This window comes from Brachionichthys hirsutus, chromosome 16 (genome assembly GCF_040956055.1).
Source record: "Brachionichthys hirsutus isolate HB-005 chromosome 16, CSIRO-AGI_Bhir_v1, whole genome shotgun sequence".
NCBI classification, from domain to species: domain Eukaryota; kingdom Metazoa; phylum Chordata; class Actinopteri; order Lophiiformes; family Brachionichthyidae; genus Brachionichthys; species Brachionichthys hirsutus.
This window is the reverse complement of record NC_090912.1, coordinates 9,880,391-9,903,315: the sequence shown is the minus strand read 5'-3', so window position 1 is coordinate 9,903,315 and position 22,925 is coordinate 9,880,391. Positions and strand designations below refer to the sequence as shown.

Here is a 22,925-nt window from a genome sequence, read left to right as displayed (position 1 = left end):
CCCCCCCCCCCCCCCCCCTCATGCCACAGAGAAAGAGAAAGCGAGAGGAGGGCGAGTCTCAGCTGTCATCGCCGTCACAGAGACGCACAGAGATGAAAACCTACTTAGAAAACTGGCACAATATTTGTTTCTGTGTCTGTTAACAGCGGGTTGCCAGTCCTGCTACTTTCAGATTGGCGTCGTCAGCGTCTTCCGTTGGTTTCATCTGGAAACACCTCAGAAGGATGGTGATCCTTAACGTGATCATTATCTTCAGAAGATAAATAAGTATGAGTAATTATTGATCACAGATTCTCCCACTTGAACTGTCACCTTATCATGGTGGTGGTGGGGGGGGGCCCTGAATCATCCCAGGGCTATGTTGTTGTATACTCCTGGTTGGGTCTGCCATGGCAAACAGGTCCGGGGTAATGGGTCAGACTAAGAGCGGTTCAAAATAACCTATGAGAGAATTAAAAGCAAGGGCCGTGATGTCGCCTGGTATGGCACAACCGTGGCCCCACCCTGGAGCCCTCATTATTGGATTTACACCGTCCACATGGTGATCTGGATCAGCACCAAAAGGTTCTGAAGTGTTCTTGGTATCTTTAAACACCAACCATGAAAAGTAAAAGTGAATCAGAGTTGATGTGCATTTTTAACAGGTTTTTGAATCTGTAAATGGAGTTTTCAATGTTAAAATTAATTCTTTTTTATTGACTCCATTCTGGATTTTATCCAGATGTAATTTGGTGGTAAGCTAAAGGCCCCCCAACCTACATGACCGTGTCAAATTCCATAAACAAACAGTAAATAATCAACCTCAAGAGATATTGAGGAACACATTTTGAAGCTTCCGGGTCATCACCAAAATGATCTTGCTCACCGACGGACTGGGTGTGTCCTATAGATAAACACACTTTTATTCTAAATTGCACAACTTATTTCATATAAATCTGAAGAGCTAAGATAAATTCTGACACAAGCCTCACCAGCAGTTTGAGGACGACCGCCTGCCTTGAGTTTTCACTCGGCTCACGGCCCGAGTCAGTGTTTCTTTCTCTGCTTGGTCATTTCACTCTTTTCTTCCTCTACTTTCAAATGTCTTTTCACTCCCCGCTCTTGGATTTCCTCGCAGTCCGGCACCCCCCCCTCCTCCTCCTTGCTGCCCTGCAGAGCAGTGGAAATCAAACAGCACACTCCCATCTCGGTGTCTTTCTCTTCACTCTTTGGCTTAGCGTGTGTGGTCTGATTAGTCAGGCCCCTGTGGTTTAGCTCCAGCAGAGCGAGAATGGGGTGAGGTGGGCGAGTGGGCGAGTGGGGGGGGGGGGGGGGGGGGGGGAGGGCAGTACGATGAGGGTGATGTGCCAGCATGAGGAAATGCAATATCATCCCTGAACTGTCAACCTTTGGTGTAAAAAAAAAACAAAAAGTGCCGACTCGCCAGCGACATGCCAACACCGACCGGCCTCCCTTGATCCCGAGCTCGTCTCCTGGCCCCACGGCTATTTCTGAGCGATAGGAAAACCACATGACACTGGACAGGAATCTGTCGTCAGTCTTCCTGACGGATCGCAGCCACGTGCAGAGACACACACGCACAGCTTACGCAGACACGCGCATCAGTATACAATAGTTTTAGTGTGCACAACAATAACCCACGGCATAAGGGAATTCCCTTCCATCTTTAGCCAGTAGCACAAGCTTCCAAGAGACTGAGGGCGGCTTGCTCGTTTGCTTTGGCTGCCTCGTCAGGCAGCAACTCGCTTCGGCCAGAACGAGCCTTCCCGGGTCTCCGCTGGCTCAGAGAGGAGCAACACGGGGAGCAGCGGCGGGGAGGGAGGCAGACAAAGGAGGAGGAGGAGGGTCGGTCATTTTAGGCCTCTACTCAGCTACACACACGCGCGTTTTCACGCACGGGTCGCATGCAGCTCGTTGTAATTGTGCACATAATCAGTCACAGAGGACAGAATTTGTACTTTTATTAGTAAAAAAATAAATACACTTTTAGTTGATACTATGTTTGTCATTCCGGGAAAATGATGGTTTATAGTAATTCTTTCGCCACTAATGAAAACAACGAAGGCGGGAGAAGATTGTCCACGGTCTCCCTGCGCATCATGATTACGCACCAACTCGTCACCCAGAGCGTAAAAACGCACGATGAAGATCACTGCTGGAGCATGACTGACGGGCCAGCTGGGCGAGGAAGGGAAAAAAGAGAAGAGATTTCTGACGATAACGGTGCTGTTAGCCGAGGCAGGAGCCGCCGAGGGCCTGAAAGCCGATACACAAAGGCTGAAGAAGAAGAAGCGGAAACATGACTTTAGTGTCACGTCAGCAACGTGCTGCACAAACAACTACTGGCCATACTGGTGGATCCTTCCAGCCGCGCACACACACACACACACACACAAAGAAGGAGTGCAATAGTGTCTCTCTGCACTGTGCAGCGAAACGCAGGAGAGGCCTCATCTTTCGCTCATTAAATCTTGGCCTCTTCCATCCCCCCCTTTCGTTAGTATCTCGCTGCTTTTTTGATGGCCTGAATGTTTAACATATGCTCAACGTGCACAGCACACACGATAACGCAAGGCAGTCTCGGTGGAGGTATGTTGTTATGCATGCATTAAACGCTGAGGCTCTGGAACATGCTGATGCGGGCTGGATGGGATTAGGAAGGAAATGGGGCCGCAGCTACCACCTCCAGATTCTCCCGTTCTCCATGAGCACAGGCCCTGGAGAGCATCCCAGTGACCTATAATGACAGACACCATGAATTCTGGAGTCAATGAGCCCAACAAATGTTAACAATGCAGCCCCGCTCTCACCAGCGCCCCCCCGTTAGCCCCCGACCGCCGGTACCATTGTAGTAATTAGTATAATGAATGTGGTTTTGCTGGTAGGTAATCACATACTGTATGGTGCAGCCCCCCCCTCTCCCCACATACAGACGCTAGGATAAATGCTTTGGTTTCATTACAGCCCCCCCCCACACACACACACAGACACACTCACTCCCACTTGCTTTCCCTCTCTCTTTCTTTTCCTTGCAAGCTTGCATCCTAACTCCTACACCCTTCCTTTCCGCTCTGTTCAAATCTAAACAAAAGACACATCTGGTCCGTCTCTTAGCCCCCCTCTTCTTCCCTCCCGCTCTCGTTCTCTTTAACTCGCTCCTTGTTTCTCGTCGCAGACTCTTTTGACTGCTTCTATCGGTGTAGGAGCAGCACTTTGTCGGTGGGACCAGCCGGGCAAACGGGCTTTGTTCGAGGGTCAAGCACTCGACTTCAGACTGTCGCCGCAGTGCAGCTCTCTGTGAAAGAAGACCGCTGCGTCCTACAACCTCATGCATACAGACCACATGCGTATTAATCTGTTGGTAGTCCTCATGCCGTTTGTGCATCCATCAGCTAACCTCTTCCCAAACCTCTTAATCCGATGCCGCCCAGTCCGTCAGGCGAGGCGGCGTCTCTGTTGATCCAGAGGAGCTCGGTTGAGCCGTTTTTACAAAGAACACACTCAAGTGTATGTTAATATTTTTACTATTAGATTTTCATTTATGTATGCTGTATTGTGATTGGTTGCTTCACATTTTCACACAGCACAGACCCTCCCACATTTTTTTGGCCCTGAATTGCCTGTTTTTGTTTGTTTGTTTGAGCATGTAATGTGATTGGATAAAACACATCTTATTTCCTGGCTGACCTCTGCTCTCTAACAGAAACGTTTTCCATCTGATTTGTTACCGTCAGTGATTAGAACATCTTTTGAAGACTTACAAACCTTTATAATTGTTCACTATTAGCAAACCAACCATTTCCACCATTGGTCCGGGACGCTTGCGTAATTATTCAATCTGCTATTACTAACTTTACCGGTGCTTTGAATGCTGATCAATTCATTTTGGATAACTTGGCAAACAACCAGCAAATGCAGCACATACAGCCAAGATAAGATCAATATTTGGAAAAGTTTCCTATATCAAATATAATAAAAAAAATTAAGATATAGGCTGGAATTGCCAAACCACGTTTCCACCCTGCTCCTGGCAGAAGTATTCTCTGGAACATTATGAAAGTCCAGGATTTTTATAGAACTGGATTTACACCGTCCACATGGTGATCTGGATCATCATCAAAAGGTTCTAGATTGTTCTTAGTATCTTTATACACCAACCACAAAAAGTAAAAGTGAATCAGAGGTGATCTCTAAATGAGGTTTTCACTGTCAAAATGTAATATATTTCCTCACCTTATTCTGGATCCGATCCAGATGAAATTCGGTGGTACGATAGAGACCCCCACCATACATGACTGTGTCAAATTCCATAAGCATCGGTCAACAATCAACCGAGATACTGAGAAACACATTTTGAAGCTCCATTGACGGCAATGACAAACAGACAAACGGCGAAAACACAACCTCCTCACCGGAAGGGAAACCGCTGCTGTGACAGTGCGAGGAGACGTTCTCTCAGAGTTCTATCTGTTTGAGCCGTGACACGACAACTGGGAACATATTGCTGCTCAAATTTAAATTATTGATCGTGTTCTCCAAAGATGTGCAGCTCAGAGCCCTCGGGGAGTCTCCTGTGTCCATCGGGTAAAAGGCAAGTCTGCGTTTCTGTGTGTGTGTGTGTGTGTGTAGCCTCCAACCCTTCATCCACATCATCACACCTGCAACACGGCTGAATATGAAACTCATTTCCAACCTTCAGTTCTAAGACTATCTATCTGCGGGTGCGGGGTCACACAGGTCACCTTGACAGCTTCACATCTGGACCCAAGGTGTTATTGAACGCCACTCTTTCTTTTTTATGCATTTTCTTAACCTCATATCTCACTCTTTTCCGCTCTCTCCCCAGCTCCATTCCTCTTGATTTCTCCCTCCCACCCTCCGTTTTATATGGAAAAACATTCCTGGTGTTCCACTCGGCTCCAGCGAAACCTGGTGCTTATTTTCAGTGCCCTAAATTGATAGCAAATGTGAGGACAGATCCCTCCTCTAGCCCCCCCCCCAGCACCAGCGCCGGCACCTCCTCCTCCCTTTTTGGCATCAGCAGTGTGGCTACGTGGAACATTTTTGTGACCATATTGAACCCTGGGGTTTAGTGTTTTTGAAGGTGTTCCCCTTTTTATTCCTCGGCATGTGTTTTTGTTGAATTTCTCCGGAGAAAACGTCGACAGGCCTGAGAGTCTTCGACTTTACGGTTTTCAATAAGCCCCCCCCCCCCACTGCACCGTGGAAACCAAACCTGGTTAGCCTCAGCTGTCTTTAGCCATAATTCAACAATCTCTGTGTGTTTGTTTTCGCTTTTTGCCTCTTTCTCTCTCCCCTTTCACTCTCTTTCTCTGTAAGTGAAACCTCAACTGCTCCCTTCATTTTGATGCAGCCAACTGAGTTCTGCTGGACCAAAATGCCCTCTGTTGTTATGGAAGTGTGCCATGGAGAGAAACCGAGCCTCTCTCTCTCGCTCTCTCTCTCTCTGGGTGAAGCTGAGAATGGTTTTCATTAGAAGATGGTTCATTGTGCATCCTGCTTTTTTGCCTCAAAAGGCCAACCTCGAGCGTTAGCCTGCAGCTCTCATGCAAACGTAACACTGAATGATGGTCGCTTTGTTTGTTTGACTTGTATATAGATCATGCACACATTATGCTATTTAGCCAGGCCCACTGTAAACAGTGCAGCACACGAAACACGGGGCGTTTTCAATAGTCACAATGAGTCAATTGTTCATCAGCCAATAATGTGGCGACACCAACTCACATCCTCAGAGTCAAGTGAAATTCAACAGAGTTCCGTTGCTTAAGTTAAAGCGCTTGTTGGAGCCTACAATGGCTATAATAAATATTTATGGCCAGCCAGAGGCAGCGTTGGAGCTTGTAAGCTCAACGCTGCCGTCATCCAGGATTCTATACCTACAAGTTGCAGTTCATTGTGTCGGTCTGCTATTTGGTGCTGCAAGCATTCAGTTGGTTTCTGTAGTAAAAAGTAAAATGATTATTCGATCGCCGTGAGAGTGAATTAAAACCAAAGGAAGGAGCTGAAAGACACTACAGCGCGTAATAATCATCTGCTGCCCGGATCACGCCGCATCCAGGATCGTAGCTCCTTTAAGTCCAGCTATTCCCACTTGGGAAGCTGATAGTTGGACATTTTAGCATTTTGTTGGGCTATTTTCAACTTCCCATCTTTGGGTTGCCCGTGGGCCCAGCAGGAGGGCGGCGGTCAGCGAGCTGGTGGCCGTTGAGCTCTGCACCGATGAAGAGCCGGGCCGGCCTGTTTGCGTTGACTGATTTTCAGCATTCCGCATGTCTTTGTGATTTTTGTGATCCCTCCCTCCAAGCTTCTGTAAGTCACACCAGAAAGCACAAGTGAAACGGGACGGCCGCCGAACGGCCGCTGGATATCGCCATGCGCAGCGGCGAAGACGAGGCCGCGCTGCAGCAGCTGCAAAAAACATAAATTAAACGCAACTCCGATAATGAGAGCTGGCGATTCCGATCAATTCTAAAAAGTGAGAACTGTAATCTTTATTTTATTTTTTTATGAAAGTCATTCAAGTCTGTTTGGGCTGCAGGACATAAAATCAATAAGTTATACATAATAATAGACTGTACCTCTAATGAGGAAGTGATACTGTACTGTCTACACAAATAAGAATGAGTGCACAGCTCCGCCCTGTTGACAATAGCCACAGGTGGATTACGTGGATTAGGTGGCTAATGTTTGCATTGTCAGCAGGGCTTCCAACAAAAAAGTAATTAAGCCCTAACATAGTTGCAGGTGATCAGGACAGACGACTCTGTGATCAGGATGAGGCGTCTCGCTTCAGCTGCACCGCCATCTGAGAAGCACATGGAGGGTATGAGCAAGCAAACATGGCAACCTGTCCAAGGTCCGAACGCAGTTCATCGACTACACGAGCGCACCGTGCCGCTCTATGTTGGCATAGCAATGGCAGTATTACCTTGCCCTGCTGCATAACGGGTGCATGTCACTGAGCGTGCACACACAATCTCGCTAAAGCAAAATAAATAAATAAAAAATAGACGGGACATGCAGACAGTCATTATTAGGGTGAGAGATGGGAGTAGATAGGATGTTCCTAGCCCAGTTAGAGCATGCAATGCCTAGGAGAAGATAGAAACAGGATTTACCTGTTGCTGTCCTGAGCTGACTCACTCCTCCCTTTTACCCAACACTGCTGCAGGGCCCAAACTCCCAGAGCCCGCCTTAATTAACGTAAAGACACATTCTGCAGACGTGTGTGTGTGTGTAGCTTCAGTCCCTCCTTTGCTGAATTATCTGACAGCATCGCATGATATGACTTTTTCACAGACTCTGATAAACAGAACGTTTTTTTTCTTACATTCTCAAACATAAACATTTACCGCCCAACTCAAACAGAGAGCTCTCTGCCATTTCAGTACAAACTGGAGCACCCCCGAGGCAGCCCTGCTGTACGTTAAGTCAGTCAATAAAAAAAGGAAAGTGTGATCTGTAACACACAAATTAAGATGTCATAGATCCTCTGACAGGGGGAGATGTGGGGTGGGAGGCAAAAGGGGGAATTTCCTAATCATGGCCGCCCCGAGGTATACGAGCCTTTTTGAATTGACATGGTGTAACACAGGCCTCGATACAGAAACGCACTCATTAGTGGGTCATAGTGGGATGTCACCCAGCAGTTACCAAGACCATTATTCCAAAAACCAAAAGCAACAACTGCCAGTCGACAAAGCATGGGAAGGACCCCGGGAAGGGCCCCGTGGCCCCGGTAATGCCCCGGCACACGGTGATTAAACTGCCTCCTGCTAGCCAGAATCACTCCCTTTGCCCCGGGCATGTGTGTCTGGATGGTTTGAACACTTAACAACAAACAGGAGTCCCATTGCAACAGAGAGAGAAAGGGATGAGACTTCGGGAAAGGAGGGAGAGGGGAAAAGGGGAAGGACAGAGGCAATGGCAAGATGGAGGGAAAGAGAGAGGGAGAGCGAGAGAGAGTGAGTAAGAGAGTGAAAGTTGTCTTAAAATGACACTAATAAAAGGCCTTGGTGCCACCCAGCAACCACATCAGGACCGCTGTAATGACAGGCTGCAGCGAGCACACGTCCAGCGGAGTGAGGGATGGAGTGAACGCCGGTGTGTGATGAAAGCGCGCTACGAAAGATGGCTCAGTTAGCCCAGCGATATTATTCTGAGCAGGGAGACACGTGGACAATACATCACCAACCACACAGCAACACACACGACACACAGCCTAGCCTTTCATTTAGATGACACACTTCTCTCCACTCGCTCAGGCTGCACCAGTGTGTGTGTGTGTGTGTGTGTGTGTGCGTGTGCACGCTTTACTGGTTATACACAAATTACAAACCCGGTATTCGTAACGCAGTGGCGTCCTGCATTTCACGACAGCGATAGCTATCTTAAAATGAATTCATGCCGCTGAATATATACTTTTATATTATATATATATATATACATACTTTGTACCTCTTCTAAATGAATACTACATCTTGGTAAAATGAACTACATTAATGGAGGAGACAGAATATGTCCTGGAAACAAAATGTGACATAAGGACAGGGATAATTCCATTCCTATTTGTCATCTTCTTTTAAAATAAGAATACCAGCCGTGTTCTGTGCCCCGCTGGATTTATTATGTCATATTTTAAATGCAAGCGTGCAGTATAATGGCGCCGGCGGGGAAAGCCAATGCATGGCGAGTCTCACGGGACCGGTTACGATCTCCTTGACGCGACCACGGCGAGATGAAGCCACCTTGCTGTTTGACATGCACCAGTCTGGAAACGTTTGCTCCAACTCTCGTCCATTTTCAGAAACATTCCGAGCAGTGTCCGGTTCCGGTGCCGAGCGCGGGCCAGGTTTGGATCCGTAATGAGCGTTCCACAGCAATATCTATCTGGAGTTGGCCAACATTAGCCGCCGTTAGCTTCTAGCCGCTCCAGAAAACATACGACGTCCTGCAGAAGGCAGCCAAATGCCAAACGCTCGTAAGAATGCATTTCCTCTTTGAAAAGCAGGACAATGTGGGACGTTCCGAAGATGAATATCGCCGGCTGGGTGTGATTCCTCATCTGTCAACGACGACGCGAAGCCATGATGACAAGTCGGCGTTCGCAGCCTTGATTTACGATGCCAGGGATTTTCCATCAGCCCTCAAATTCAAGCTGCGGTCGTGACATCACTGATTGGCGTGCGTTCAGGAATTCATCATGCGAGACAATTTCTGGCTATAGAGAAACGACATGTTTGTTTTCCATCTCATTGGGTTGAGTTGGGGTTTTGTTTTGTCCTCATTTGACTGTAGATGAACTCCATGACTAGACGACACCCTGTGACAAAATCAACTCGCAATACTTGGGAGGCGTTTAGTCGCTGGTTGACACCAAAGTCTCCCTCGGGACAGAAGGCGTGGAAGAGCTGCTAAAGAGAACGATCCGCAGGCTCCAGGCTATTCATAAACTTTAAATTGGTAAGAAGCCAGAATCGCTCAGAGCCAGATACGGTCCAAAAATTGATATGCAAATAAAATAAAATAAAATTCCATGTCTGGATGAATTCCCTAAATTGTCATTATCAGATAAGTTCTGTAAAGCTGCATTCTGAATCGTTAAATCCCCAAAAAAAGATCCGATCAAAGCAAAATGGAATCGACAGGAAATGGTTGGTTTGTGCTGAATGAGAGAGACTGAAAGGCTGGTGATAAAGCATTAGCATTAGCATGCTAACTGAAGCAACCGGTGCAAATGGGTCAGAGGTGAGATCTTAAGCTGATGCAACCTCACATGCAATGTTAAAGGCACAAGCAAGAAGATGAAACAGGAGCGCAAAAGGAACGAAGCCAAGAAACAGCCGAAATATACTCCAAGTAAAATCTGAGCAGGTCCAAAAACAACATCAGCAAAGTTTCACCTTTGAGTGTGAAAAACAAGTGTGTGTGTGAGTGTGTGAGTGTGGGACATGGCTGTTCACCAGAACGTCGACACAGAGTGCCAGACAGGCAATGGAGCGATGGAGCGACCCGAGTCCAGCAGGGAAAGTCCTGCTCTTTCTCTCAAACACCTTGTAGGGGAAGAGAAAAAAAGCCTGACCACAAAAGAGGCTCTGTGCTCGGGGCTATTCCAGTTGAGCGTTCCAGCCAGGGCAGATCCGGAGCGAGCGCAAACGAGACGGAAAGACCGACAGCGGAGCTTTATTTGCTTAACAACTTCCACCAATCGGAAAAAGGGGGAAGAACGTGTGCAATTTGTTTGTTTGCATTAGGATGTAAAATATCTAACAATTACTTCATCGCACATCTAAAGCGTGATGAAACGGATATGCCTGAATGCATACAGGGTTTAAAAAACAACACACACACACACAGTTACAGTGCCAGAAAGGCCGTCTCCATCAGCGCAAATCTGCAGCTGCATGCAGACCGATCTGGCATCCATCATAATCACCATCAACGTCCCCGTCCGTCCGTCATTCTGAGCTACAAAGCTCATCATCAATGATTATTGATCTGGCAAATAGTTTGACTTTAAGGCATTTGCCTTTACGTGCATGAATGACGTTGATATTCTTTGACGCAATTACTGCTTCCTGACAACTCAGAGAATCAGATCTTTATTTAAACCATTTTATGCCACGCCCATATTCAGCTAACTATTGCAATGGTTCATTAAACTTGCTAACCTTTTCATCCTCGACCTATTTCTCTTAGTTCTAATGTGGTAATATACCCAGGTGTGTATAAGTACACACGTTATGGGGCGTATCTGCTGTTGTCTGTGTCCTTTTGGGCTAATCAGGAATCTTATCATAATGCTTTCCTGACAGAGGACTGTGGCGTTTCAAATTCAAGGCCGGAGGAAGAAATTCATTCAATCAGTCAGAAAGGAAAAAGAATTCCAAGCTTGTATCGAAACCAAAATATTTGTCTTTGGAGTCGTCGTGTCAGCCGGCGTGTTTAGATCCTGGTGGAGTAAAAGCAGCCGGGATGGAGGCGGCGGGAAGAATGGGGCCTTTCCTGATGCTTTCCCGGGTGAATGGTGTCTTGTTAGGGTCCATTTTACAGCCAGGCCAAAAAGGGAAAGTAAAGAAAGGGGGCGGGGGGGGGCAAAACCGCAGATACAAATCTAAGAGCGGAATGAAGGCCAGATTGTTCTAATTCACTGTCATTTAAAGTATTTTTGTTGCGCTGGGGGCGAGAGCGGGACGGCGAGAACCCCCCCCCCCACACACACACACACACACCCCCCGCTGCCCTGAATTCAGATTTACTGCCCTTACATTGTTTGCTCTCTGCTTTTCATGGCCATCACTTGATCATCAGCACCGAGGCTGGGACTACCTTCCCCCCGTCCCCCTGTCCCCCCGTCCCCCTGTCCCCCGTCCCGCTGAAGCGCAACACGTTTTCGGAGACTTGGGCTTCGCCGGCCTCTTTCTGTATTCCCACTGATTCCGTGCACGCTCCTCTGCACATCTGGGACATAACTCACAGCGAGGCAGAGCGGCAGTCGAATGGAAACTCGAGTCGGGTGGTCGATGGCTAATACCCTCCTGCACACCGCACAAGGGGCAAATAACGGAGGACACGGGCGCCAATATAAAGTTTCATAGTAATTTCCAGCTTCTTAAAATGATCATTTATATTAATTTGCCATTTCGGAGAACAATGACGATGAGATTTTAAGAATAAACATCAATGGATTGGCAATTTATTTTGCACTTTTGTGGCAGCAGATTGTATCCAGTCAAGAACCAGTGGGGGGGACCCAGTTGGGGCCTGGTTTACCGACAGCAGTCTGATCCCAGGTCCCCCCTCCCCGCAGGACAGCTGGGTCGCATCAGTGTGCGTTTGATTCGTGCAAAATGAGGCTGCTTTTCATCGTGTATGCGTTACAAGACCCGAAGGCATCAGGTGTGAACGGGGATCAGGTGCCGGGCCAATCCAGAGAGGACACTCGTGCTCCGCTGCAGATGGAGTGTGTTGTCGCTCGGCCCTCTTCTACGGCCGCAAGAGCGTGTGCGTGGAAGCACACACACACACACACACGACCGTAAAGCACATAGGCAAACAACACCAAAGAACATGCTTCACACACTTAAAGAGAGACACTTGGGATGGAGGCTTAATCTTTCCAGAGAGACGGCAGATTGAACTTGAAAGGACGTTTCTGCATCGGGTGAGAGACGTTGGGACGGCAACGTCATTCCTGATTTGTTCTTTACAATTCACGTTTGCACACAGAGTTCCTTGATTGTTGTCATTTTGTGTCGCGTTTAAACCTATGACAGCCACGCAGCGGCGTTTGTCATCTATCGTGTAACCAGCGAGGTTTAACGCCACAATCCCAACAACTAACCAACTCAACGCAATGAATATAAAGGACCCCTCTATATTCATGCTGTTATTTCAGAGGACAAAGGGGGGCGGATCCATGAAAGGGAAAAGCAGCCGCTCCCGGCTCAATGAGGCCGGTTTACGCTCCCGCAACAATGGCGCTAATTTTCGGATCATTATTGAGTCATTTCATCGCCGCCCCCCCCCCCCACAGCCGGCGCTTAATGGCGTCTCCAGGCCGCAGTCCTGAGGTTGGCGTGACGACGCTCAGCGAGACGCCAACATGCTGCTTCGCATCAAAGGCTACACGATTCAGCGTTGCTAATGCGCCACGCTTCTTTCTCCACATGTGGAATCGTTTCCTCCTCTGGTTGGACAGCACCGCTGCGTTGTCCGCCATTTTGGACCTGAATGAGCAGCACAGAGCGGCCATGTTTGCTGCCCCCCCCCCCCCCCCCATGAGCCAGAGGACAGAATAAAGGGGCGTGTCCGTGGACGCCATAGTCGTTCTATTCAGCGCCGCGTTTACACAATCTGCTCGCTTTTTCTGGCAACACGCTGCCCGAGCCGCGCAGCGACCGGTGGTCGGGGCGCGAGGGGGGGGGGCAAGACGTGTTAAGCGAAAACAAGGATATGGGGGGGAATGTTAAAGTGAGAGAGAAAGGAAAGGATCAGGATAAAAGTTGGCAGAGACTGTGTCGTGTTGAAAAGCTGGCACCTTCTAAACAGAGCTGCAGCTCCGGGCGCCAAACGGCGCCGAGCAGCCCCGCTCGCCGGAGTATCTGCCCCTCCCTCTTTGTTTTCACCACGCCATTTTGCATCATCTCTATTCGATGCTTTTCTTCTTACTTCAGCTCAACCCTCGATACCGTCCCAACGGCGGCGAACGACATTCACTAGCATTAAATAAAGGGGAGATGTTTCGCCGTGTCGGCATTATTAATGGTCATTTAGAGGATTCCAGCGGCGCCCTTTGTTTGCATACAATGGGATGTTTCTCAAAATCTGAGATGGGTTTTAAATCGAAACAGAAATCCACGCAGGCAGGGAATCTGTAGCCGGCGGCGGCGTTCCAGACCGGTTTTCCGTATGGAAGGATCTGCCCCAATTACAGATCCGTCCAATTACAGGGCAGCGTCTCCACGCTCTGCTCCACTGGACCGAGGGAACGAGTCGCAAGGCAGAGCGATCAGGATCTGGCTGCTGGGAAGCGGCCCAGGAAAAACAGGCTCCCTCGTCTTCTTCGTTCTACCCCTCAGCTGTCGCCACCTCACCCCCTCCGGCTCGCCGAGCCGAGCCGCCCGTCCCGCGCGGGGACACGTGTGTTTTAACGGGACGGACAGATTTCTAGCCTGGCGCCAGTACAGTGGAAGAGAAAACTGGTCACACAAATTCCCACGCTGCAATAAGATAAGAGCTAAAATCAGAGAAATGTGAGAAAAGCCATCCTGGAATATTATTATTATTATTATTATTAGTTGTAATGCTTTTGTTAATTATGTTATGTATGTATCTTTTCTATATTATCGGCAAGTTTAATTTCTTAAGAGATGAATGCATTTCAGTTTGTTAAATATCAGCTAAAAAAAAACCCTAAAAAGTGAACTCAGCTGCTAAATTGCTAAAAGAGACGCCACAATGATAATTTATTAACCTTCATTACACAAATAATTAAAAATCACTCTTCAGTGAAATTAGGAAATAAAGCTGATCCGTGTTGCTCACAATCGCCACTTCCCGCTACGAGGAATTTCACCGTTTGTGAAGCTTTGTTTCAAAGTGAGACTTAATTCAATCACACGTTCAGCCTTTCGTGCATCGTTTCCAGCCCAGCGTAACTCATTAAACTGGATAATTACAGGGAATATGAAGCAGCGTTTTCCTGACACCAAGCCCTCTGGACTTCCGGAACGTTGGGAGCGATCGGAGGAGAGACCGGAGCGGCGGCACGACGGTTGGAGTCTCTCGCCGATTCAATCGGAGGGACTGGAATAATCTGCTGGCCAGCAATTCCTTACACGCCATACGCGCCGCCACTCCTTAACCCCTCCACACACACACACACACACACGACAAAAAGCTACTGGAAAAGCTGGGGGCTCTTAAAACGGGCCGGGCCCGGTGAAGGCCCCTGTGCCTCAGTGCGTATTAAAACACTGCGGCGGCGCGGACGCCGTCCCGCCATGAGAGGTTTTGCCGAAGAGCTTTATTGAGCACAACAGAGAGCTGGAAACTTTCCGTTGGACGTGCCGGACCAGCGGCGTTTCTCACACCAGATGAATGCGGCTCCCTCGGCGCCGACACTCTGTTGGCCCGGGTTACGGACCGGAGCCAGAACGCCGGCCAGAAATCTCTGCTCTGCCACGGAAAAGAAGAGAATGGGAGGGCTTCTTTTTTGTTACGATTCTTTAACGATCTAGCGATTCCCTGTTTTCTTCCGGTGACGTCACTAACCGCTAACTAAACGGGAGCGTCGCTCCCGCCATAATTCCCACAAACCGCCACGCTCCTAAATACATCCGAGACACAGCAAACCCCATTCGGTCCCGTTTGGGCTGCACGAAGCTGCATCTGATAACGTTTCCTCCTTTTCGAGCTCGGCATATCGGCCAAAGCAGATAAGATGCGTTTGATGGATTACGGCGGCGTGCAGGCGGTAAGTCTCTCAGTCTGGCTGCCTGTCTCCCAGTCGATTCCCCCCTTTGTTCGCCTCTATTAAAAGACATTCGCTTGGCCGTTAGTAATGTTGGGAACGACACACGCACACACACTCACACACACACAGCGATGGCTAAATGAGCACCACGGCGACACGGAGACACGGTGCAGCGTGGCGCATTTGGCTTTGCGGCCTGGTCCGTCTGCCTGCAGAACGGGGAGCAGACATGGAGGCTGCAGCAATGAAAGCCGAGCGAGGCGGCTCGACTAACGCCAGAACGCCGTGGCTTCGCCAGCAGGCGGACACATGTGGAGCGCGGAGCTCTGATTTGGGCCTCGACTTTCTTCCTCCACATCCCTGATCCATTATGACTCTCATCAGCAGAGTCGGTGGAGTGAAAAGGGAACCGCTTTCGGGCTCGCCTCTCATCTTGCCGCGGCCGTTACATCACAATCTGTTAGTGCCGCGTGCGGCCAGGTGTTTGTCAAACGGAAAGGGAGCCGCCTCCTTTTAGCGCCGGAGCCTTTCTCTGCAGCTGCGGCGCAGAGGAGCAGATCCGGGATCTGCCCCAACTCCTGCTGCCCTGCCTGGAACAGCCCAAGTCTATAATTGGACAAAAGCAGGGACACATAGTGTTCTGTAGTGAAGCCGAGACCGCGGAGGGGTTAGCGCGTGTGTGTGTGTGTGTGTGTGTGTGTGTCTCCTGTTCTGTCAATCACGCGGCTTGAAAGAAAAGCCCCTCTGCTGCCCCCCCCCCTGCAGTTGGCGACAGTGACATCAGTGGGACGCTGAAACGGCGAGGCGGGGACGAGCTGAAGAGGCGGCCGCCGTCCAATCATCAGGCCTGGCAACCGCAACACGCAGACACCCTGGAATGAGGAGCTAAGAATAAAACTGACACGCTGCCACCTCAAAGGTCAGAATGGAGCCACTGTCTGTCCTCCGTAAACTCTGCTTCACCCCAGCCAGCCTCAAAGGGGGGGGGGGGGGGGGGGGGGGGCGCTGTGCACCTGTACCGCGTGTTCGAGGGTCCCGCCCGGCCCAGAGGCCGATGCCCTCTGACATCAGGCGGCGCCTCTCAACGGTTTTAAACGCCAACGTGAACAGAAACGACAAAATGTCCAAGACAACAAAAACTGTGGCCAAATTTTAAAAAAATGAAAAATACAAAATTCTGCTCTCAAGATTTGATTTGAAACAGATTTAAACGAGAAGACGCACTTACATTACAGAGAAGACACACACTGATCCGGTAAACGGGGGCCGCCGGCTTCTGGCAGAGGCTGAAGACGAGGCTTTAATCTGAGGGGCACCAGGCTGCGCTGGGAGCTAATCTGAACCGTGGCTCGCCCCCGGCGTGTTGGAGAACTGGAAGCGGCGGTCACGGAGGCCCCCGCGAACTCCAGCAGAGTCACGCACTGGGCCGAACGGAACCTGGCCAGCAGAACGCTGCCAAGGAAGAGCCTTCAGGTCCGGTAGCTGCACGCCAGTCAGTGGTAAGAGAGCCAGGGTAGCAGTAAAGGGCAGAACACAGGTGTGTGTGTGTGTGATCTACCTGCAAACCTTTCTCTCATGGAAACAGAAGCATCTTAAATATATATTTACACGTGGTAATAAGAGTTCAACCTGCAGAAGAAGAAACACGAAATGACAAATACGGGCGCCGTCGTTGGTCTGACACGCATCATCGTCCCCTCCTGCTGCATCGCTGAACATCACGCACTTTCATTTCCTATTTTGAAACTGAATCCTCACAAATGCGACAAAAAAAAAATTTGATTTGTAAAATTTAAATGTAAAAACACAATTTAAAATTCTACAATGAAATATAATCCTCCACTGTGACATCAGAGAGGGGTTTATATTTTACTCAAGCAGCAAATGTGTTTAACATTTATATAATTGTCTAATAAAGTTAAAAAATAATAATAATATTTTGATCACATGAAGAATGACTCGACAGTGTCGATATTTATTAACGGTTCAGCAGCTGAAAAATCTGAATTGTCCGAAAAATTGCATATGACATACATATACAGCATGGTGTGTGTGTGGAATGCACACGGGGCTGTTTAAATGTTGCAAGTGCCGAATATGGAAAAAATAAAACTTCCTATAAAACAAACGGCGACAGAACGACGCTGCTCGGACAGAAAAGTCTCAACTTGTGTGTGTCTGAACAGAACAATCAGTAAATAACGAATGGGGCAGCTTGGCTGAGCTGTGTGTGTGTGTGTGTGGGTGTGTGTGTGTGCGTGCGTGTGTGTCGGCTGAGGCCGCAGACGGTCTGACTCCTAAACTACCTGGGACAGAGCCAGCTGTCACTGCACTCTCCAGACCACCGTTCACACAAAAGAACCCACACACACACACACACACACACACACACACACACACAGCGCACGGCCACTGACACACACCAATCACACAGTGACACACAAATGGATTACAGACGCACCCGCAAAGTGTCTCGTGCATGCGCATACGCGCACACAGCGATAAACAGGTTTGCAGATGCTTTTGTTTACCGATGGCACTGGAAAACATGCACATTTGGATTTAGACACATTTGCACGCAAACGTTTGAACAAATGTGCCAATGCAAACATATCTCTGGGTAAACACAGGTCTTACGCCGCGCCGCCAAAGTCTCAGAATCTCCGAATCTTCTTAAGCCAAATAGAACCATGCATTAAAGATGAACGATTACAAGCTGCAGATCGGCCCTTTAATCGCCACGATGCGGCCCGTTATCTTAATTCTGACTGTTTGCAAAGCCTGGCTGTGGCTCAGTATGTGTGTGTGTGTGTGTGTCATTCAGGTCCGCCCACATACCTGGCGTGTGGACGAAATAGGCCAGGTAGAGGTCCAGCTCCTTGACCGTCACTCCGATGTGGTGCGGCTGGACACACAGGCCGTGGTTGGAGCACTGCGGCGACTTGACCAGCCGCTCCCCGTCCGTGCTCTCCAGCGGGCTGCCCTTGAACAGGATGACCATCACCAGGTCCAGCCGCCACACCTTGTCGGCCTGGCGGAGGCAGTCGATGCGGCGGATCTTGCCCTTCTGGTCGGGGTTGGACAGCACGCAGCAGGGGGCTTTCTTGCCCGTGATGGTAAGCACAAAGTCCTCGCGAAACTCCGGCCGGATGTCCTTGCGGAGCTTGGCCAGCAGGCGCGAGGCCCACTTCTGCTTGATCTCTGGCTTCTCCCCCAGCAGCTCGTCCTTCACCGCGCGCTCTTCGTCCTTGGTCATCCTCTTTTCGTGCTTCTTGAAGTACTTGCGCTTGCGGGCCTGCAGGTTGAACCAGGTGTAGGAAAAGGCACGGACATGGGGGAGCAGGGCCTCAATGAAGGGATGAAATTCATCCTGGGGAGAAAGACGTCAAATTAATTCGCCTTCAGAATAAAGCTGCTGAAACGCAAGTTGAGTCAGAAATGATCACGTAATTAATACATTATATTGGTGAAAGAAAATTAATCTACTGAAATGAATGTGTATAAAAATATTCAAATTACAATATATATATATAAAAAAAAAAACTTTATTAGCATAACTACCAGTCAGGTAAAATACAAATAAATACACAACATTAAAAAAGAAATAATCATAATCCTAACATGCAAAAGCATTTTATCGTTGCAATTAATGCCAGTTCAGATGCAAGACAAATACAGAACGGACGGACGCAAATCCAAAAGCAACAGAAAACCGAGCCAAGCTGAGCTCCCTGCTGGGAAAAGAAAAGTTATTCCGCTGTACTATAATACCTTAACTACATATCGCTGGGCAACAAAGCTCAGATCTCGCCACAGCGCTCCCGTGCCAGGGTTGCCACACATCGGTCGCTCACCGCCGCCAGGCTTTGCCGCCACAAGACCGCTGTTGAAACGTGCTGCTAAAAGATCAGCCATACCATTTCCTATCTCTGCTACCATGCAAGGGAGCTCCAGCCAGACTCACATTTCCACAACAAACTGAGCGCAGACAGGAATCAGCACAGAACAACACTGCTAGAGGAAGACAGACGGCCTGGTAGTTACCATTTTGCACTCTCATCATAAATTTGGCACAGCGTTTAAAGTGAAAAAAAAATCTCCTGCACCAGTTTTTTTTTTGTTTTTTTTTCCCGCGCTCCCAAATGTAAAAAGCAAGTGCTGGTTTGGCAGGGTGTGGGGAATTAGCAGATAAAAAAAAAAAAACAACTTGAAGGTTGTTGAAAAAACTAGCGTGATATGGCGCTCGCTAAAGACGGCGGGCCAAAGTTTAAAAAGCAAAACAAAAAAATTTAGGAGGGAGAAAATTCACTGCAGAATTCACGGCAGGGAAAAGATCAAAACTTGCAGCAAACTGTGAAGCAAAAATAGAAATGTTAATAGCTTCAAAAAATGACTTCAATAATGGCAATAGATGCACGAAAAAGAAACAATCCTTTGTGCATCCCAAAAAAACAGAAAAAAAATAAACCTTGGAAAAAAAAACAGAAAAAAATCCTTGGCAAAGTGGAACCGGTCCTGGTGTCTGTTCTGATCCCTAGGCCCGGCACAGGACTCACACACACTCGTGCGCGCGCGCACACACACACACACACACACACACGAGAGGTGGGGGGGCCAGAGCAAGGAATAGGGAGAAAAAAAACAGAGCCGAATCAATGTTGGACGAGCGCATACGACCGCTGGCAAAGCCGAGTGCTGCTTCTTTTTTCCCCCTTTTCTCTCCAACTCTCTCTCTTTCTCTCTCCGCTACTCGCTCGCCGTCTCTCGTCCTCTCCTCGTTCTATCCCCAACCATTGCTTGAGTGTTTGCCAGCTCGAGGAGGGCCCACCTATTTGGCAACAAGATGCCTGTAGCCCAGCCAATGCGTTAGCTTCAAGAGCCGAAAGGGAGGGAAGAGAGAAAGGGGGAGGGGGAGGGGGGGGGGGGGAGAAGGGACTGTGTGGTGGCAATGAGAGAAGGAGCGAGTGCGCAGAAGAGAGGAGAGAGGAGAGAGAGAAGGAGGGAGCAGGTGGACGTGGACGAGAGCGATGCCAAATCGGGAAGTTCGACTGACACCGAGCGGAGTTGAGGGGAGCGAACCTTTCCTGCACCGATCCCCTACCACCCCCAGCCTGCCTCCATCTTTACCCCGGCCGCCATCACCTCATCTCCCTCACCCCGCGCACAAACACCCGCCCTCCTCTGCACGCTCTCTCTCTCTCCCCCCTTCGCTCTGCTTGCATAATGCCACCTTGGCAGAGGATGGCAAAGCGAGGACACACAGCTTCAGAATCCCTCCAGAGCCCGCAGCCGCCGCCGCCGCCGCCGCCGCCGCCGGCAGCTGCTGGTGGGTTTGCCACCGCAAACAAAGAGGGGGGAAACAAACACAGGCAGCCACACTCCTCCGCCTGCACACACAAATCAATGGCGGGCAACTGCCAGGCAAAACCGTGGCAGCGGCGGGGGGAAGAAAATCTCCCTCGGCTGTATCGAACGGCAAACGGTCAGCGCTAACATCCTCGAAATGCCCACGAGCAGGCGCTCAGAGCGAGAGCGAGGGCGGCGGCGACGGCGGCTGCCATGTTGCCTGAACGTCATTGGTCGTCCCACCTGCTCCACGGACAGCCGGTCTGGCAGGATGCTTGCAGCTCTATAGACAAAAACCCGGGCAGAGATCATGGAAGCCCGTAGTTCCGACATCACTTCACCGGAACGGTCCAAACATGTGCGTTAAAAAAGTGTTTAGAGGCGACAATGAAGTTTATAATCGATTCCTTGCATCATTCCTGAGCTAAAAGATGAAACATTCCCTCTAAATGTGTGATTAGAGGGTTTCCTTTTGTACCGGATGATTGAATGTTACAAAGAGAAGTTACCTTGAGCCGTGGAAAACCCTCCAGTACTTTAATCACAGCATTCTGAAGAAACCGATCCTCAGATCCATCGGCAAAGAAAATCATTTTGGTTTTCAATCCTGAATGAACTCTCAGAAGTTACAAGTTACCCAAGTCGTAAAAGAGCCCAAAACATCAGCGACGAGACGCTGCCAAGGCTTGAATGTTAGAATAACAGCCGAGGTTATGAAAAGTCACACTCAACCAAAGAGGAGCCGCATTACGGGGACAAAGACGGGCACTTTAACAGGCCGACACACACCGCCGCCTCTCAGAGATAAACATCGCGGCCTCCAGGCGAGCTCAGCTCCATCGCGTCAGCCAACGACGAGCACGGTGAAGGACACACACACACAGCTTTGTGTTGCTGCAGCGGTGAAGCAACACAACCTCCACGCTTCCCACTGTGGAGTGTGAGAATGGCGGCCTCAGAGTTAAGCGTGCATTTCCATTCACACCTGCAGCAGCAGCAGAAATGTGTCAACTTGAATGCGTCTGGTTTTCCTGCCCCCCAAAAAAATGCAAATAAATGCTATTCAAATGTTACTGGAAATTCAACACAAGCAAGATTTAAGTCTTTTTCCTGAGCTAGGCCCCCTGCTTTTATTTTATTTTTTTACCCTTGTGAAAACTGACACTCTTATTTCCACATTGTGTCAAAGTGCCAAAGCTGCAGGGAGAGTAATCAATAAGGATGATCAGCGCCACTGAAACAGCAAAGTTCTGTATCCACAAATGCAACTATAATAAGCAAAGACCTGCATTCAAACATTTAGATAATGATCGTTTGGCGTATATAAAATTAATTAATGCTTCACTGAACAAAAAGGCATTAAAAACTTGAAATATCTGTATCACCTACAAATTATTTTAATGTATGTAATGTGTTTCTATGGCAATTTGTATGTAACCTTTATACACTCTTTGTTTGTTAAATAAAATAAAACGACGCCACTTAAACGCACCACAGCCGAGCTCTCGCGTCGACGTCATATTTAAATCAAGTGAAACGCGCTTGTTCCCGTTAATCAAACACCGTCACACAGGTGCGCGGGGTTTACGTCATTAAAAAACACCTCCGCCTCCAGCCTGCGCCTGATGCATTATGGGTCAAAGATCAAGCCTTTAAATAATAGTGTTAGTTAAAATAAGATAAAATAGAAAGAAGAAGACGAACGTTCCCTGCGCAAGCTTCTCTAATAGACAATAATTAAACCAATTAAAGTGAAGAATCGGGCCTACTTTTCTTCCGCCAGCATGTTTAGATCATCCAGATTCTTCTCAGACGAACTCAGCCAGAACGATTAAAATGCCCCATCACTTATTCAGCCCTGTTCTGTCTCATCTCACGGGGCACTTCAAATAAGGAACACTGGAGAAAGAGTTAAAACATCGTTCATGGCGTCTGCCAGAAATGAAACGGACATAAACAAAATAAAAGATGGAGAGAAAAGACGACGGTCAGGAATGCCTGCAAACTACCACGCGGTAGAGGAGCCGCGCGTGTGTGCGTGTGCGTGTGCGTGTGTGTGTGTGTGTGTGTGTGTGTGTGTGTGTGTGTGTGGGGGGGGGGGGGGGGGGGGGGGGGCGGCTGGCGGCTGAATGGACCGGGGCGCGAGCGTGAGACTTAATAGCGGGGCTATTTCACTCGTTAATCGTTTCACTTCATTTTATTATGTATTTATTTTAGAACAAATGGGGTAAATGAATTAAATGCTCTAAATATGTTAAAACATGTGTTGCGTTTTAATGCTATAAAAATATATGTAAGTACTTTTACTTGTATTATTAAATCCATCCGCGCCAGCTCCAGTTGGACAATTTGCTGCATGCAGCCCTCAGCTGGATTTAAACAGTCTGTAAGGAGACAAAAGAAATACTTTTCAAGTCATTTATTTTCCTATTCTCCGCACGTCTGGCTGAGAACGCGAAGCTGGCTGCCAACTTCAGATTAACTCTTTCAGTGAGGAGAGAAAAAGCTCTTTGCTCTGACGACGCAGCCACAGTTGGATCCATTAGTGCGTCTGTTAAACCGCATCTTTCAGCCTCTT

General features: G+C 48.7%; 1 protein-coding gene across 2 annotated transcripts in view; it reads right to left on the bottom strand.

Moving 5' to 3' along the window:
* Nucleotides 1-22,925, bottom strand: part of nfixb (nuclear factor I/Xb) — a 95,147-nt gene that overhangs the window by 53,623 nt on the left and 18,599 nt on the right. Inside the window, exons 1-2 of one of the 2 annotated variants that reach the window (XM_068750355.1) lie at nt 18,773-18,940; nt 17,840-18,371 (exon numbers count right to left, since the gene is read on the bottom strand). In XM_068750355.1, the coding sequence (XP_068606456.1) occupies nt 17,840-18,371; nt 18,773-18,940 (700 nt within the window). Of the gene's footprint in view, nt 1-17,839; nt 18,372-18,772; nt 18,941-22,925 lie in introns of those variants that run through there. The other variant, XM_068750357.1, reaches the window with a different exon arrangement.